Here is a 17,321-nt window from a genome sequence, read left to right as displayed (position 1 = left end):
CATTTTCATTTAAGTGAAGTATTTTCTCATCCATTGTGTGCTGTGCACACCTTCACAGGTTCCTCAAACTTCTTTCTCTGCTTTTGATTCAAATGAACTCCTTTTACTGGACACAGGAGGCCACAGTATGAAGATAAAATTGACCTAGAACTGCAGGACTGACTCCAGATGGTTGTCACATGAAGATGAGTTCAACCAGGGGGTCTTCTGCTTCTGGAAAGTGCTAAGATAGATCTGTACAGTCTCTGCTTGCCTCAGTCATTCTGCTTTTGGGGCATGTTTGACTTTCGTTCTCCACATACCCAACATTTCTTAGATCCTGGCTTTTTTCCCAAGTGTTGTATTATCAGTACCCAGCAGTTTGGGTTTTGTCATCAGAAGTTGTGTATGAATTGCAGACAACAAAAGAAAATACTTAAGAGTAAAGGACAAATGAATTGCTGAGGAAGGAATTTCTCGATTTTTTATGAGTTGTTCCAAAATCCTAAAAAACTGTAATTTGTTCCCATAAGGATGATCTCAAAGTATGTCACAATATTTAAACCAACCATGGCCTGATTTAATTCTCATCCTTCCTCCTGCCTCTTCTTTATTCCAGGTGCATTACACATTAGCTGCACATTCCCATCAGCTACCCCTTTTCCTACCTTCTCTGAAATGACTGTCCTTCCCTTAAATGCAACTGAAGTCAACCAAATTAGGCTTAAAGTCTAGCAGAATGTGCTTCAGGATTTTCCTCTGATTGCCAGAAAAAAATATGGAGCTGTTGTCTTTCTTTCCTGAGTCTTACTCAGACTGAAACATTTCCTCAGTAGAAGCTCAGGGCAGTTCAGTGAATCCCAGTCCCAGCCACATTTCCCCATTTCCAGCTGACAGCACAGACCTGCCCTGCTGGGCTGCCTGTGCAGCTCTTCAGTCTGTTTGTTCTGAAATTAAATCCCTGTGCCTGTCCCAGAGCACATGGGGCTCCATGGGGTGAATGTGTCCTGTACAATTCCTGCAGTGTGCAAGCTCTCTCCTGTTCAGTAAGATCTCCCACACATCCCTATGCTTTCCCTCTACTACCAAATCCTGACCAAGCAGACAGCACCAGGCAAAGCTCAGGGTCTGGGCACTTCTTATTTCCTAAGGTGGCAATAAATAAGGCAAATTGAGGCAATTCTTGAGTAGAAACTGCAATAAACTCATTGAGTGGTGAAAGATTTGCTCTGAAGTTTCCCAGTTTAATATGTGCTTTGGCAGAACCTTCAAGGATTAGATGCATCATTTTTTGAGAATGTATGATCCATTACAAAGTACATAAACTGTTGATGTCCATGATCAGTGAAGTCCTAATGGATGGCTCTTAGATAAAGACACTACACACTCTCTACCAAGGCTGCTCATATTTGCTGCTGGAGAAGCAGCAGCAAAATGGAGAAGGCAGCCCAAAAATTTGGAAAGCTGAGCATTAAATGAGGCATGTCTTTCCTTGGAATAAACAGCCAGCCACCTCTGTTTACTGCCTGGAGAGTCTGGCTCAAAGAACCAAGGAGCTCTTAAGAGAGGTAGCACAGCTCTCTTCTGATGTGGTTTTAGGTACAGTGTGGCTTTGATAATTATCCTGAATTTCTGTTTATGAAACACAAACTCCTTGCTGTAAGCCTTCTAAAAATACATCCTTTTGAGATGAGCAGTGAAAAAAAGGAGACACTTGGCTTCAAAGGAGGCACAACTGATTGCAGAAAGCACTTAGATGCATTGCTAGAGAAAAAAAATGAACCTTTTCCAGAATGTCTGCTCTAGACATCACTCCTAGAGAAGCATGATGTGTATTTTCTCTGTCCCTGTAACTGCTGTCTTTCCCCTGAGCTCCCAGGCTTGCCTTTGTTACATCAATTCAAAATCTTGATGATCCACAGAGCTGGCACAGTGGCTTAGAAAAGCACAGAGCAGCCAACTATGACAGAACTGGATTGAAACTAGTGGGATCCAGGATTTTCCCAAGACCTATGGGGAAAGGGTATTTTGAAGTGTTTTAAGTTACACTGTCTGGAAATACCTGAAGCAGAGAATTGCCTCACAATCAGAGTCTGGAAAAGAACTGCCATAAGCAATGAAATTCTCTCTTTGGATTGCAGTGTTTATCCCTCAGCACCACTGTGAGATAATCTGAGAAGGCAGAGGAAAAAGTGTTCCTGGAACCACCCAGTGAAGAGAGGGGTGTAGGAAAATCCTCCTACTGCTACTGCACTGCTGAGTTCCACCAGGACCTGATTTCTGCCAAGAGAAAACACAGAGAAATGCACCCTCCCTGCTCTAATGTGCCTGCAGGGTGGGATAAATGCAGGCATGAAAGTAAAGAAAAAACACAGAACGAGGATGGCAAAGGGTGCAGCAGGAACACAAGTCATGTAGAACAAAGCATGACACTAAAAATGGGATTTCTGACCCTTTGGGTTCATTGCATTAGTTGTGGTTCCTTTAGATTTCTTTGAAGGCTTCACTGAGAAAATATGGGGAATTAAAATATGAATAAAATCCCATGACCAAGCATTCAGTTAACTAAATATGGTTGATTAGAGTAAACTAAATAGGGAGCATTTATTACAAGTTCTTTAAAAAGACTCCCTTCAGTGGTTAAATACAAAGTAAGCAAGAAGGCTGATCCAGTGCAGACATCCCTGCTCCTTCTAGAGTGCAAATCTGTAGTACCAATTTGGCAATAAGTGTTCCACCAATATTTTTTTTGCCACATGGATTTCAGGTTTTCCTTCAGTTTTTATTTAAATCAAGAATTTTCTGAGGTTATTTTCAAGTGAAGAATTTACTAAATACCCTGTCAGTTTAAATGATCACTGTTAAATGTTTTATATACAGTAGATGTAGAAATATAACAGTTCATAAAGGAATAAACTGAGTTCCAAACATAACATTTATTTAAAATTTTGCTTTGAAATAATTTGTGGCAGAAAAGCTGTACTTAGCCACTTCACACAGTGCACTGGCTGCCTCTGCTTCTCTAAGGCACAGCCTAGAAAACTTCAAGCAGCTTTAAAATGAATGATGTAATAAGCAAATAATTGGAATATGGCTATTAAATGCCATCTTGTTATGTCATGTCATTTACATGTATTTGCAAATAAATCTCAGCTTTTCAAATTCCATAAAATTTCTGACAAGAAATCATGTCAGGTATAAATAACTACAGGATTCCATTGCCTGCCAAATTCTTTTGGCATGTAATGATTTCCATGTGATTTTACTACAGCAAGGTTAAAACATATAAATAATATCAGCTTGTTCTTTCATGATCAATATTTCTGCTACCAGCCTGATGAAGCTGCCATCTCCTAAAAATTCCACATCCATGCTGTTTATGTGCTTCTGTACACATGCCTGGTTCTACACCAGGTTTATGTGGTACACCGTTTTTTGGCAAAAATTCAAAACTCCTTAATTATTACAGATTCCATTAGAAAAATGTGCTATTAATGAACTGAGAGGCAAAAAAAAAAAAAAAAAGTAGAGCAAGTACAGCTAAGTACAGGTTACAGATAATTGGTTTCAAAGGCTGCTAATCAAAACTGATTTTGGAATGACCATTTCCATAATTAATTTATAATAATACTTCAACATTTGGCCAAAGTGGAAAATTATTGCTTTTTCAAAACCACATGACATAACACTTAGAAAGCAACAATTCATTCAAAAGGAAATGTGGTTTTCTTAAGGAATAAAGTCAATTTATTTAAGTGGTTCAAAACTTGTTCTGTCTATGCATTTGTTTCTGCCGTAGTAATGAGCTGCTAAACTTTCCTCTTGTGGCTTGTAGTTATTTAGCTCATTATAGCAACATAATCATATATCATTATATGCTATCATAAATCTGCCACTTCTCCTTTACAGAGTTAATCTTTTTAAATTGAATAATCTGTTGAGCATCAGGTTGAGTTAGTTTTTCCTACAGCACAAATCATTAAATATAATATGCTTTAACTTTTCAGACTAAGCCTGTCCAACCCAAGAGCAAAAACACTGCTCAGAGAACGAGGGGCAGAGGGAAATGTTGGGATACCCAACCCCATCCCAGCTGGGAGCTGCTCATGGGTTTGTGTTCAGGCTCTTGCAAGCAGACAGATGTCCTGCACACTTCTTTATTGGGAATATTTACCACATTTTAGCAGCTCGCCATCTGGATTGCATAACAGATTTCTGAAATATGCAAGCTCCTGTTATTGGAAGAATCTGTGATAATAATATCTCTTGCTAATTTGTGCCTCAGAAATTTCAGGGATATTAATTATTTTCCACATCAGAACTCCAGAAGAGGTATGTAAGCTCGCAATTAAAAAGGCTGAATAATTCAGAAAAAAATATTTTCAGTTAAGCTGTGGGACAGCTGCTTACTGCTCCCATTCCTGTCATTCAATCCCACAGGCACTCTACAGTTGTAGAGAGTGCATTTACATGTTACTATGTAACATAAACCAAGCTGAACTTCCAAATAATAAGTGAAAAAATATCTTTTTTTTTTTTGTCTAATTCCATGTCTTGTGCATCACTGTGAGTGGGCTGAGCAGGACACTGCCAAGGTGTGCCTCGTGTATTTTGGGACTGGATGGCTTTGCAGGGTCACTCTCCAGGCTGGATAATCAGACAGAGGAGGTGCATGGCCAGCAGCCTTCCACTGAAGGACCTGAATAAAAGCAATGAATCTGTTGTTGGGTCCTTCTGATGACAGCCCCATTATGATGACATATCACAGCATGGACCTGTCTGAGTATTTCCATCTGTATGTACATCAATCCAGTTTAAAAACTGGAGTTCCCACTGAAATGCTGAGAGTATTAGCCAAAAAAAAAAAAAAAAAAAAAAAAAAAAATTCTTTCAAGCTAGGAATTACAAAAGTTGCAAAAAACAAGAAGAGTTACCTTGAGATCCCTGCTGTACAGACTGGTTGGGAAATGGGGCGTAGGGTGTATTTGGTATCCCAGAAAACTGCTGCCCGTTGGGTGACTGGCTGTGGGATGATGGAGAGCCATGTTTCTGCAAGAGGGAAGGTGGAACTAAAGCTTTCAGGGGGCTGACAAGTGGAGAGATTATGTTGGGAGCAAGCCTGGAAAAAGAAAATACAAAAAATCTTCACATATCACATCATAATATGGTAAAATTAAACACTTGAATGAACTATTTCCATAATGGCCAAACTAGAGAGAATCTGGTTTGCAAGTACAAATTATATTGGAATAAAGGACAACAATACAGTGCTACCTTCAGATATTTACTAGGAGGCAAGAGAGTTGACAAGGAATTCTGTCCCTTTACATTGAGTTCCTGCACTCACCATAACAATAGAATCAAAATGACACCACTCCTCAGTGAGCAACTTAAATGCAGCTCAGTTTGATTTAGAATTTTGTGAGCTGCGATGTATGTCTGCAAACAGAAGTGGAAAATGTAGACAGAATGAATAAATGCAAGCAAATTGTTTAAATGCCTACACAGGTAAAGTTGTAACAGGGTCAAGCTGCAGCCAGGACAAAGAAAAGTGTTGGTTTCACTCTGGAGAGGAGCAAAGAGTGAATCTGGTACAGCTGTGACAAGGGGCTCTGTGCTGCAGAGCCCAGTGTGCCCTGACAAACAGCACAGAGCAGCTCTCAGTACCCTCTGCTGCCTCTGGAGCTTTTGCTAAACCTAAGAAGGACCTTTTTGAGCAGCACCAGAACCTTCAGATACTGCAAAATCCATCTCACTGTCTGAGAGCCACCCTGTGGAAACTTCCCAGCTACAGAACCCAAGGAAGAAAAATAAAACAACCTCTGCAGGTTGTAATAGATGTCACCGAGCTGGAAAAAAATACTGAGCACAAACCATTGGAGGCAGACAAAAATTAATTAAATAAAAACTTTAATCTCTCACTGGTGTCTTCCTCTACCCCTGCACAAGCTGTTCAAACACTATAAACCATCATTTCACACGACAGCTTCTTGGAGCAATTGGACCAACCTTGGGAGTGAGGCTACATGGGAGTGTGCAAGAGGTAAACAGAGGGGAGCTGTGAATAAATGGTGACAACAGCTTAACCAAATTTAACATGAGAGGCACAGGAACGCTGCCAAAAGCTGTCACAGTGACACTTTAAATATTAGAAGGGGTTTAAATCAACCAATCCAATCAAATAACTCCATCTCCCAAAACAAGGAAGCAAGACTTATAATACAAACCACAAAGGCTGAAACTCCCCAAACTAAACTAAGGACTTAAACTAGCGTTGTTAAATGGGTGAAGGCAAAGATATTTTCAAGTCAAATAGCAAGAAATGGAAAACATTTTTTTTTTTTTTCTAAGAAAGATACCCCTTCCAGTAAGTGCTGATCAGTAATACGTAAAATAAAGGCTACTTGTCGAATTAAAGGAGCCAACACGTAAGGAGAGAAATATCCTATTTGTTGTGGCTTGGAAAAGGCCTGGGGCTGCAGAGGAGCCAGAAAGGGACTGGGAGGTGACCCGGTGCCAGGCCAGGGACCGAACGCTCTGTGGAGCCCGCGCTGCTGAGCAGCAGCGGCAGGGAAACACCGGCTTTATTTAGGGAGCGGCAGCAGCAGCAAAGGCAGGGGCAGCTCCCCTGGGGCCGCAGCTTTTCCTCCAAGGGCTGCGGGGCCGCGCTGGGGCCGAGGGAGCGCCGTGAGCCCTGCGAGCGCTGAGCCGCGGCGGGGCCCGGCCCGCAGCACGGCACCGACACGGGCACGGCACCGCGCCCTCAGGAGCCTGGAAATGCTTCCATCCGAAAGGAGATTAAAACGATTGCAGTTGTTTTCGTTGGAAAGATAATAGCTAGAAGAGCTCATGATAGTGACATTTATATGGGTAATGACCACACACACATTTAAAAGAGAAACAAAAGACGTACTAAAAACTCCGATGCCGGGATGAGCCAGAAACCACTGTGAATAGGGGAGGGAAATGCTTCTGGGGAGCGAGTCCTCTGCAACTGCCTGTGTTGGGTTTCCTCTGCCTGTCCTTGGAATGTCTTGTCCTGGCTACTGCTGGGAACGCAGCACGCCACAGAGACCTGCCGGGCTGCTCCGAGCGCTGTGCTAGCGCCGGCCATGGCGGCTCTGAATTCTATAAAACCCCGCTGCTTGTCCAACAAAAATGGTACACTTCGGTATCCAGCTGCGGGAACACTGAAAATCCCAGCTTCCCTACCCAGTTTAACTACTCCCAGAGGCTACTTAAATCTTAACCACGGGAGAAGAATTTAAGTTTTTATTGTTATTTTTTAAAGCGGTGCTTGTCCCCACTCACACTGTCGCATTCCTGTTTTTCCTGTGTGTGAGCTCTGCAGGCTGAGCAGAGTGGAGCTGCCGCCGGGCACGGCAAACATCGCTGGCTCCGGGCAGCTGTATCCCAGGAGCAGGAACCCGAGATAAAACCCTGGCAGCTCCGGGTAACACTGGAGCATCGCTGCCTCCTCTGCATCAAGAGACTTCCACTGACTTGAGCAGTTCACCAGAAAAATCTGCTGTGTTCTGCTCGGGCTCTCCCGAGAAGGAATTTAATATGCTTACTGGAAGTTAAGGCAAAGTTTTCAGCTAGGAAAGAACTCTGCTCAGCAGAAAAGTCTGGCTATGTTAGCACAAGTGGCCAACATGGGGATCTGTGTCCTTAAAATATTCATCACAATCCCTACAGCTCAATCTTAACATCTCAATATTACCCCGCGTGTGCGTGTGTGCATGTGTGAATGTGCTCTGGCACGCTCAAGGGGAGATTTTCATCAGCAAAACTGTCCAGTCTCCAGTGCTGTGGTTTCAATTCTCTCCTGAATATCTGCCTACTAATTAGGTTGCTGTGATACTCAGATCGTTAAAAGAGGAGGAATCATTCCTGATACAAATTAAACGGATTCAAGCCTAAAAGGTGATGCCTTCTGTGTGGAAGATGAAGCACTGAAAGACTTACAGCAGGAACTCAGCTGGATACACTAAAATTCCCAGGCAGTAGCTCAGGCATGTGTGTTTCAATAACTAATAGCCTGCACATTTCCTGTTAATACTGTACTACAACCACAGTTTGCTTTGGTTTGGATAGTAATAATAAATATATACCATATATTTTACCTTAATTGTAACTTGCATAATTCAGTAAATTTGCAGGTCCTTTGGGACTTTTTAATATATATCTGTGCCTATATATAGCTATATATAAAAATATATAAATACTCTCACAGGCATGAAAAAAAATCCATATCCTTCCTTAATTCATTATATTTGAGGGCTCCTGGTTCTATGGAATATTTTTGTTGAGGGCCATACAAGGGTGTGATGGGGGAGCCTCCTCTCCACCCTGTCCAAGACACAGGAGCAACAGGACACACACCACTGAGAGAAGGAGCTTGGCTGGAAACAAAAGGAACATTTTGCTCACACAGCATGCCCTGGCCTGTGCCATTCACAGCCACAGAATCAAACAAAACATCTATTTTTTTTTACAAAGGGACTGAATAATTTAATGGCCAAAACCAACATTTCCATGCAAAGCGAGGGGTAATCACATCTTGTGCTTCAGGATGTGATCACCCATGGAGGCAGAGAGGAATTCTGCTCTCCTCACTCTCCACACAGCTCAGGGTGACTGACCATGTACTGGGGCCTTTTCCAGTTGCCCCTGGAGCACCACTGGAGGATGGTGCTGGAGATGGAATTCCTGCTGGAGGGAGCTGGGATTTCAGGTGGGATTGCAGGGCCAACGCCTCCTCTGAGGAGGCATCAGCAGGAAATCAAGGGAAAGGACTACTCAGAAAAATCTTATGTGATTCATACACAACCAAAAGGAAACTTTGGGAATAACTGAGCCTAGCTCAGTAACCACACTGTCTGTGGCACTGTGCACATTTCTGTACCAACACTGCCTGAAAAGGCTCAGCTCCACAGCCCTTCCCACGGGAACTCCTGCAGTCAAGCAGGATTCTACCCACAAAGAATCATGAAACCAAGTGCCAGTTATGGACAGCAAACCAGTTCCTCAGTTCTACTGGAAAGCATTTGTCACTCACATCAATGAGAATGCCCAGAAATCTTGGTCCTAACAGAAGGACTTTGCAGAAGAGAAAATTAAAAGTCAAAACGTAAAAAAAAAAAATCACCTCTTCCTTTCTAAGTGCTCATCATAGGAATCTCAAATCCCAGTAATTTTTTTAATATAAACTTTCTTGTGAACATGTTTTAACAATATATTTTGGATGGTGGAAGTTTATATTAAATTGTAAGTATGAGGGAATTACCTGAGTATGCCATGAGCTAGGAGTGACCTACAGAAACCACACCTAAAGACCTCAAGTACCATGATTTTGCTTTAGAATTATTGATCTTGTCTCTACTCTCAGCCTCCCCAAGCAGGGAAGGGTGTTTAAGGATCTCTGTATTCTCCCAATGCACACCAAATGTCCTGTTGCAATATCAGTGCAGCATAAAGAACCAAAAAAATAAATACAGATGGACATGGATTGTTCTGAGATTTCCATCACAATGTCTGGATAGATGTTTTCTATATATCCACAGTGCTTAGTCTGAGGAAGAAATAGATTTGCCCTCTGCTTTAGTCTTTATTCAATACCAGTTCAAGGACAAATTAACAGAATAAGAAATTATAGAACTCCTTTCAAGATAAGAGAGCTTGACTAGACCTTGACTGTCAAACACTACATACAGTGTACTTAGTAAATACTATGTGGAACTGAAAATTGAAAAATAATAAAAAATAAATTCAAACTAAGATTTTTGAATTATAAAGAGGAATGAGTATAACTGCAAATGTAAATATGGAAGACAGGGATGTTTCCAATATGAAAACTGTCTGGGTTTGTTTTTTTTTTAATGGTGTGATGGCTTGACTGACAGATTCCTCAGCTAGAAAAAGAACCTCAACCCATATCCCATTGAGTTCAGTGGAAACAGGACGAAATCCAGGCTTAAAAACATATGTCCTTTATGTCAAATCATTTTTTGTATATTTTGGATTATAAGACCATTCTGTAACAGTTCCATGCCCAGCAGTGCTGCCAGAACAATCGTGACTTTGGAGAATCATGTTTTAACTCAGATTAACATGAAAAAACATAGTAAATAAAGCACCAGAGTAAGAAGCATAAACCAAAGCAGTTCCACATTTTATCTGAAGTGCAGCACTGTAGCCACTTACAGGAACTCAAGAGTTTCCATGAGATGAGGTTCTCCCATAAAACCCAGCACACCAACCAGTTCATTCACAAAATCTCTCCCCCAAGCACTATAGTCACTGATACTGTGAGAAAGTCCAATTCAGTTCCAGGACCAGGAGATTATTTTTTTTTTAATGGAAAAAAAAGTTAACACGGATTTTCATCTCTTCCCATAATATTAAAAATGATGTGTAAAGCTCTGCTAATCAGGTCCCTGGATAGAGCCCAATCTCTGGCCACGTGTTTCTGTTCTGGGTCTTGCCCTAGGGGAATTTCTGTCAGCACATGCTCAGGAAACAGTTACACCGTTCACTCTTCTGGACTTTTTTGTAAGACAGACTCTATCTGAAGTTTGGTGAACCTTTGCACTAATCACTGCCAGGTGCCTCTGGTTATGTTTCTGGAATGCAAAGAATCTTTTCCTTCTCTCTTTCTTTCTTCCTTTCTCCTCTTTCCCTCCTCTACTCAATATATAATAAATCCTGTAACACAGATCACCTTGCTGGGCATCATTGCATTTCTTGCATTTCCTATAAACAGTGAGCACCCAAGTCCTGGGGCTGTGATTCCAAGGTACAACATTGTGTCTGTCTCCTTTTCTCAGGAGCATGGACAGAGGCTCTGCCCTCCTCTGCTGCAGTTGCAACCTGTGACACACCTGGTATCACATCCTGAAAGTAGTGCTGAGGCAATGGCAGCCTTTTTCTAGCTTTTAGACAAACACAAAATACTAATTTTCACTCAAAATGCTGCCTTGGATTTCCTGGATCTGGTTCTGCACCTTCACTCACCCACACTCTGAGCCCAGTCCACAAGTGCAGGAGGTGCTCAGCTCTAAGGAATAAGGGAGGCTTCATAAATATTATGGAGAACATACATTATCCACAGGAACTTTCATGTGACTGAAGAGTTGCAGGTCATTTAATTGCTTTAGAATATTTTTTATTTTATTTTAGTGATACCAGTAATAATAGTGATACAAAAGCAATTTCATGTTCAGAATCACAAAGGAGTCCTAAAAGTCCTCTCCTGGTACACTCAGGGGTTTTCTGTGTGGGACTGCTCTTGGGCCCAGAGGGGCTTCTTGAAATACTGAAATACTGAAATACTCCCTGTCTGCTCTAACAAACACATGTGCAAGTCTCAGTGGGGCACAGAATGTAAATTGGTGTTTGTCACCCATTTCACCATCTACACAAGCTCACAAAACACACAAACACTTACTCTGTGCCAAATGAGTATCTCTGCAATTGTTCTGACCTGAGATGTGCAATTTCTGCAGAGCAGTTCCTCACAGGGATCAATATGGGAACTGTGCCACTACAAAGGATGCTTGTATTTATAAGGGCTTGTTGAATAACCTGAATAATCTCTGAAATGAAGCTGATGAATTGCTACAGTGGAAGTCACTACACATGAGGGAGATTTGAAAAATTATTCTTCCTTACAATCTAGCAGGAAAAGGTATTTTGGAGTGAAAGAAAAGCCTTATTAATATGGTCAAAGAAAAAACATATTTAAATAAAGAGCAGTGCCTTAGGTTCAAGTGATTGCCAGGAAGTCAATTACAAAAACATGTAATCAAACACAGAGACTGTCTACTCCAGATTATCTGGCATGTGCTGCATGCTTGACTGATCTATCTCATTTCAGTCATTTAAGGCTCATTATTCTCTGGCAAACAGGCAGCAAGATGCTTCCAGGTGGGTTCTGTACAGGTACTGATGTCTGCTGTCTTCAGGTTTGCCAGGTAGAACACACTGCTCAATAGTGGGAGACATTAAAATAGCAAAAATACTATTTGTTACATTGTGATAAGCTTCTGTGTTGGGTGTATATGGTTTGCACCAAACTGCAGCAGTTTTGCATAAAAAACAAAAAAAATCTTGGGAAAAAATGGAGAAAAAATGGCTTTACAAATGTTAAATGTAAATTTAACTACAGATAAATCCAGCTATGGCTAAAATCATTAATGTAATGCAGAAGGGCTCTGGCTGAATCCATTTTAAATGCTTTCAGAGTTACTTTGACCATCTCCTTTAACCTCTTACCTTCTCCTGTAAATCTCTGATTTCTCACTCAGTCTTCCTTACAGTGTCTCCTCTGGGCAGGCACCACAGCCCTTACTTTGAGAGGCACTGGCTCTCTCCTGAGTGTCAGTCCAGCCCTCTCAGAAACTCAAATTAAACACCTGCCCACCTATTTCTGCTGATGGGCAAACAATATTTATCCCAGGATCCAGCACAAGGTTATCCTTAAATACATAACTGTTGAAACAGGTCTATGCTAATGCTAATTTTGCTTTAAGGGGAGAACCTGTATAAGCCTATCTGGACATGATTATGAATGAATTCTGATCACTTTTTCTACAATGAGATAAATGACTTGGGATTTGAAACCAGGTGTTTTTAATTACTGCTGTTCTTTGTTTTTGGGGCCCAGTGCCACACCTGTACATTGTTCTTTCTGGACAGATGTACTGATGCCCCTTCTGCGTGCTCAGATCCATAAAACTCAGATAAATTATGAAGGGTTCTTGGCTTCCTCCATTGAAAATGTTTTCAGCTGTCAGAGATATCTGTTTCTTGTTACTGGTTTTAGTGCTTTTGAAGGGGAGACTAAACCACTGACTTGTGTATTCTGTTATAAATGAAGAGTATTCTCCAATGGAATCCACAGAGAATGAGGGATGGATCTCCTTGGTCTGTTAAAATATCTGTGCAGGTATTTAGTTCTCCAAAGTACTTCTAGAGAGTGAAAGTTTCTTTCCTACAAAGATCCTAACAGCGTGTCAGTTCCTCCTCCATTGATTTATATAAACTCACAAACTTAATTTAAAAGATTAATCAATAAACAAGAATCAGATGTAAGTGGCTAAGACACCTAATTGTCTCTTAAAGTAATGAGAATTAGGAGCACAAATGTTTTTTCCTACCTGGCCTGGATCCTGGCAGCTCAAGGAAATAGCACAGGAAAGAATCTCCCCCATGTAACCTACAAGATTTTATCCTGCTTGTTTAGTTTCAAGCTTAAAAATACCAGGGATTTCAAATCTGGTGTTCCCTGGTTGAGCAGAAGGGAGGCTCTGTGTACCTAGTGTTACTTCACATAAAAAGAAGTGAAGGACTAAGTTTTTAACAGAGAACTCTTTACACTGAAGTATTCCTGTGGTATTTGAAATAACAGGTGCTAAGAACCAAGCAAACAAAAACTCTGATGTTTAAGCGCCCTGATTAAAATGTCTCTTTTCACTTGATAGTTATTAAATCCCATTTCTTGTGATTTTCTGTGGGGGTCAGTGTCACTTCAGGGGGGTCTGGCCCCTGGTTTCTGCTGGCTGCAGAAGTCCAGGCCAAGGGAGTTGTGTGAGCCCTTCCCTCTAACCTTGCTTAGAGCTAATCCTTTATATTAAGGGCTCACCAGATTTGGCTCAGAGTCCTCATTAATCACCACCTCTGCACATCACAGATGTCTAAATCCCACTACTTCTTCATTTACTGGTGTGTTTACAGAGCAGAAGTGACCTAAATTACCACAGGAATATAAAAAAATGGTTTCACTTTCCTTTCCCTTGGAGACACATCACCCTCCCAATCAAGTCATTATTTGCCAGTGCCCCAGCTCCTGTTGGGAACAGAAGTGCAGTTTGTGACAGCAGCACAAGTGACAGAGAGCCTCAGTCACACACACAGGGATCGTGTTCAGGTCCTACAAAGTGACCTTGTTGGGCCACTGCACTAAATTAGTGCAAATCCCAAACTTGGTGTCACCACTCAAACTCACTTAACTTCATTCAGATCAGTTTCATTAAAGCTGATAATTTATCACATAGAATATTCTAAATTGCAATTTACAGAGATAGTCTACAAATAAAACTAAGTACACTTTTGGATTACTTAGATAATAAAAAAAAAATAGAAAAGCAAGCCAAGTGCAACATTCACCCAAGATTTAATACTAAAAGCTGCTTTTCTGTCCTCACTCTGCTACAAATCAAAATATACTATTTTTGCAATGGGCAAAATGAAACCCAGTTTGACATTATACATGGCAAATGCTACAAGAAATGCTAAAATAAACCCTTGCTACCTGAAATAAAAAATAAATATACATTTTAACCTGGATGATGCCAAGCCCACTTTCTGCATGCTGAAGTACTTCTCACCCAACCACTTTTACCTAAATTAATATCAGTATAAGTAATTTTTTTTAGTGTAGCATACACATCATTCCAGAATTTGAAAAAATGTGCTCCATATTGAATAAAGCCAGTATAAATACATTTGGTAATGAGGTCAGATTTTGTTAGAACATTTTCAAGTGAATTAGATAATTTTGTCAAACTATTTAAATGTCTCAGCAAACCATTTGGGAAAATTGACTGCTGCACTTGGTATTGACTTTGGCAAAGGACAGTGTAACACAGGGGTTTTTTTTGTTAAAAAAAAAGAAAAAGCCTTTAAATCAAATTCTGAATCTCATGTCAAACTTGAGTAGACTATTTGTACTCTGCCTCATGTAGTTTTTGGCATCTTGCACATTTGATGACTCAGTAATTAGATTTCTTGATAGTAATCACTTGGTTCCTGCCACAGAGTGCACGATGTGATCCAGCCTTGTCATGGTCCCGATCCACAGAGCAGAATTCTGTGTTTGCTCCAGCCCAGTGCTGAGACAGCTGACAAACTCTGTCTGTGAGTGCAGAGTGCCCATGGAGGGAGGCACTGGGAGAGGTTCCCTCTTTTCTTCCCTGATGTACATTCCAGGAGGGATGGCACTGCCAAGGGGAACAGCCCTGTGAGCCAGGGGCTCCAAGCATGCAAGTGTTAAGTGATTTTGCCCAGTTAAACTATGCTAAATGAAACTCAAGGACTATTAATTAGCTCACACAAAGTTTCTGCACTTGCAATTAAGATGTCATGGGCTGCATTTCAGCAGTCATGAATAATGTAAGCATAAAGCATTAAATACAGCAGAAGGATCTTGGACTGGGAATGACGAAGCTGAATGAAGATTATTTTGAGTTTAGAAAATGGTATTTGAGATGCTGAAAAATTCCAAGTAACTGTGTCATGAAACTGGATGCCCTGTTTTAAAATAACTATTCAGAAATACATTCCAGTCTCCATTCCCTGATGTTTGGCTCATGGTTGGGAATCTGTTCTCTGACATTTTTTCATAGGATGTCTGGGCAAATACTTTACTTAGATACATGAGCACTGAGATAAGGAATCAGCACTGTTGTCTCCTCTGAGAAGGAATCTGCACTGCACTAAAGCTGGAATTGGCAGAGACAATTCTGATGGAAACTGTGGTGTGCCTGCAGCAGGAGCTCAGTGAGAGGCTCGGCCCATGGTGCTCCTGGAAGGGAATTTCTGTGCTCTGGAATGGAGACACCAGGGGCAGGAATGAGAATTCATCTGGGAGCTTCCAGCCTCTCAAGCTGGAAACTTGTCTGCTGCCCTCACTCTGCTCAGGCCCTTCTTTCATTTCCTATTAGCAGCACCAGAACACAAAGTGCCTTAGAAACAAATCCACCTTCCTGACAGCCTGCTAAGTCCTTCCCACAGTATATCCTTACTTTATGCCATTCTTGGTTGGGATTTTTTGCCTTAACTCCCCTAGGAACCAACTCCAAGAGGGAACAGCTAAGCAGCACACTGGGAGCAGTCAGAGAGAGGGATCACACTCCAACAGGCTCAGGCAGTCCCATCCTGCAGAGAAAGAGCAGCTCATGGATGCCCTTCACTTTGGAATGTCTCTCTCCATTCCTCCTATTTGCTTTACTGCCTTCTCTGCTGCAGAAAACTTCCTATTTATCTGGAGCCATTTCCAGTGCCTCCTGTTGGCCATGACTCTGCAATGGGAATGAGTCTGACAACAGAGAATACAAGGCCAGGAATGTGGCAGGGCAGGGAAGGAGAAGGACTGGGCACAAACATTTTATGGGACAAGGACAGGATAAATCTATCCATCATACTGGGAGGGGGACACTGGTACCTGCTACTGGCCAAGGTCAGAACAGAAGGCTGAAGGAGCAGAGGGTACAGAAGCTCAGCTTGTTACAGAATTCATTCCCCAATTAGGAAAATTGAATTTCCTCAATCAGATTGTTCTCCAACCACCCCAGGTGCAGATTTCCTTACTGCACCTCTTCCATGCCACACACATTCTGCCTTCTGCCCTTTGCTTAAAATCCTTCTGGGCTTTCCTTGTGCCGTATAAAAGAAGGGAAAGGTCAGTCACTGGACTAGAACAGGAAAGCTCTACATTTAATTGCTATATTTGCTAAAGGACATCAACATATTCCTAGGGAAAGAAAATCCTTTAATCTCTCTGTATCTTAAATTCCCATCAGTAAAGCCAAATCAGAATCCTTTCCCCATCCAAAGTACTGGGAAGTAAAACTGTAAGTGTGACGCTGAATTTGCATGAGGCCAGGCACCAAAAAAATCTGAGTAAAAAGGTTAGAGCAGAGTTTTGTGGCTTGCAGAGAGATTCTTTACTGCTGAGAAGATGTTATGAGAGCCTTGAGCAAACGGCACTTTTGAAATATCACACCCTATAGCCATGCAATTGTATCTGTGCTGTAGCAGTGCAATCCATCCAATCAGTGGGATTTAACACTCTTCCCTGATTAGGATCTGGCTGGGTAAAGGCTGCTGCTGAGAGGTACATTGCAGCAAACCTTATCAGAGAGCAAGGAAGTGAGAAAGCCTGGCTCTGACAGAGTGAGTCTTACTAAGGCAAACACAGCCTGATTCCTAAGTGAGTCATAGGTCAGGTTTTACCCTTTGAGAGGTTTCTCATGTTAGCTGAGAAAAGTTCTCTGTGCTTATCCAAACCGACGAGAAGTCATCCAGCAAGAATTTAAAAAATTAAAATTCAAATGTAACTGCATGGTATGAAGAAAAAAAATCCTATAGTGTTTTGTCAAAGACAAGGACAAGGCCCTGAACAACCTGATAATGATGTCCAAGTTTGCCCTGCTTTGCACAGGGCATGGATGACACAACCTTTTGAGGTCCTCTGAAAACTAAATTATTCCATGACTCTAAAACAAACAAAATTGTTTCGTCTGGGCCAGTGTTTTCTTTTGAACAGCATCCATGTACAG

The 17,321-nt window shown here is 41.4% G+C and overlaps 1 protein-coding gene across 1 annotated transcript in view; it reads right to left on the bottom strand.

Moving 5' to 3' along the window:
• GLIS1 (GLIS family zinc finger 1) overlaps positions 1 to 17,321 on the bottom strand; it is a 182,887-nt gene that overhangs the window by 3,903 nt on the left and 161,663 nt on the right. Inside the window, exon 10 of the mRNA XM_079313555.1 lies at positions 4,914 to 5,098. Coding sequence (XP_079169681.1) covers positions 4,914 to 5,098 — 185 coding nt within the window. The remainder of the gene's footprint in view (positions 1 to 4,913; positions 5,099 to 17,321) is intronic.

Source organism: Erithacus rubecula (assembly GCF_903797595.1).
Source record: "Erithacus rubecula genome assembly, chromosome: 10".
Lineage (NCBI taxonomy): Eukaryota > Metazoa > Chordata > Aves > Passeriformes > Muscicapidae > Erithacus > Erithacus rubecula.
Note: the sequence above shows the minus strand (reverse complement) of the source record. Positions and strands in the feature narration are given on the sequence as shown.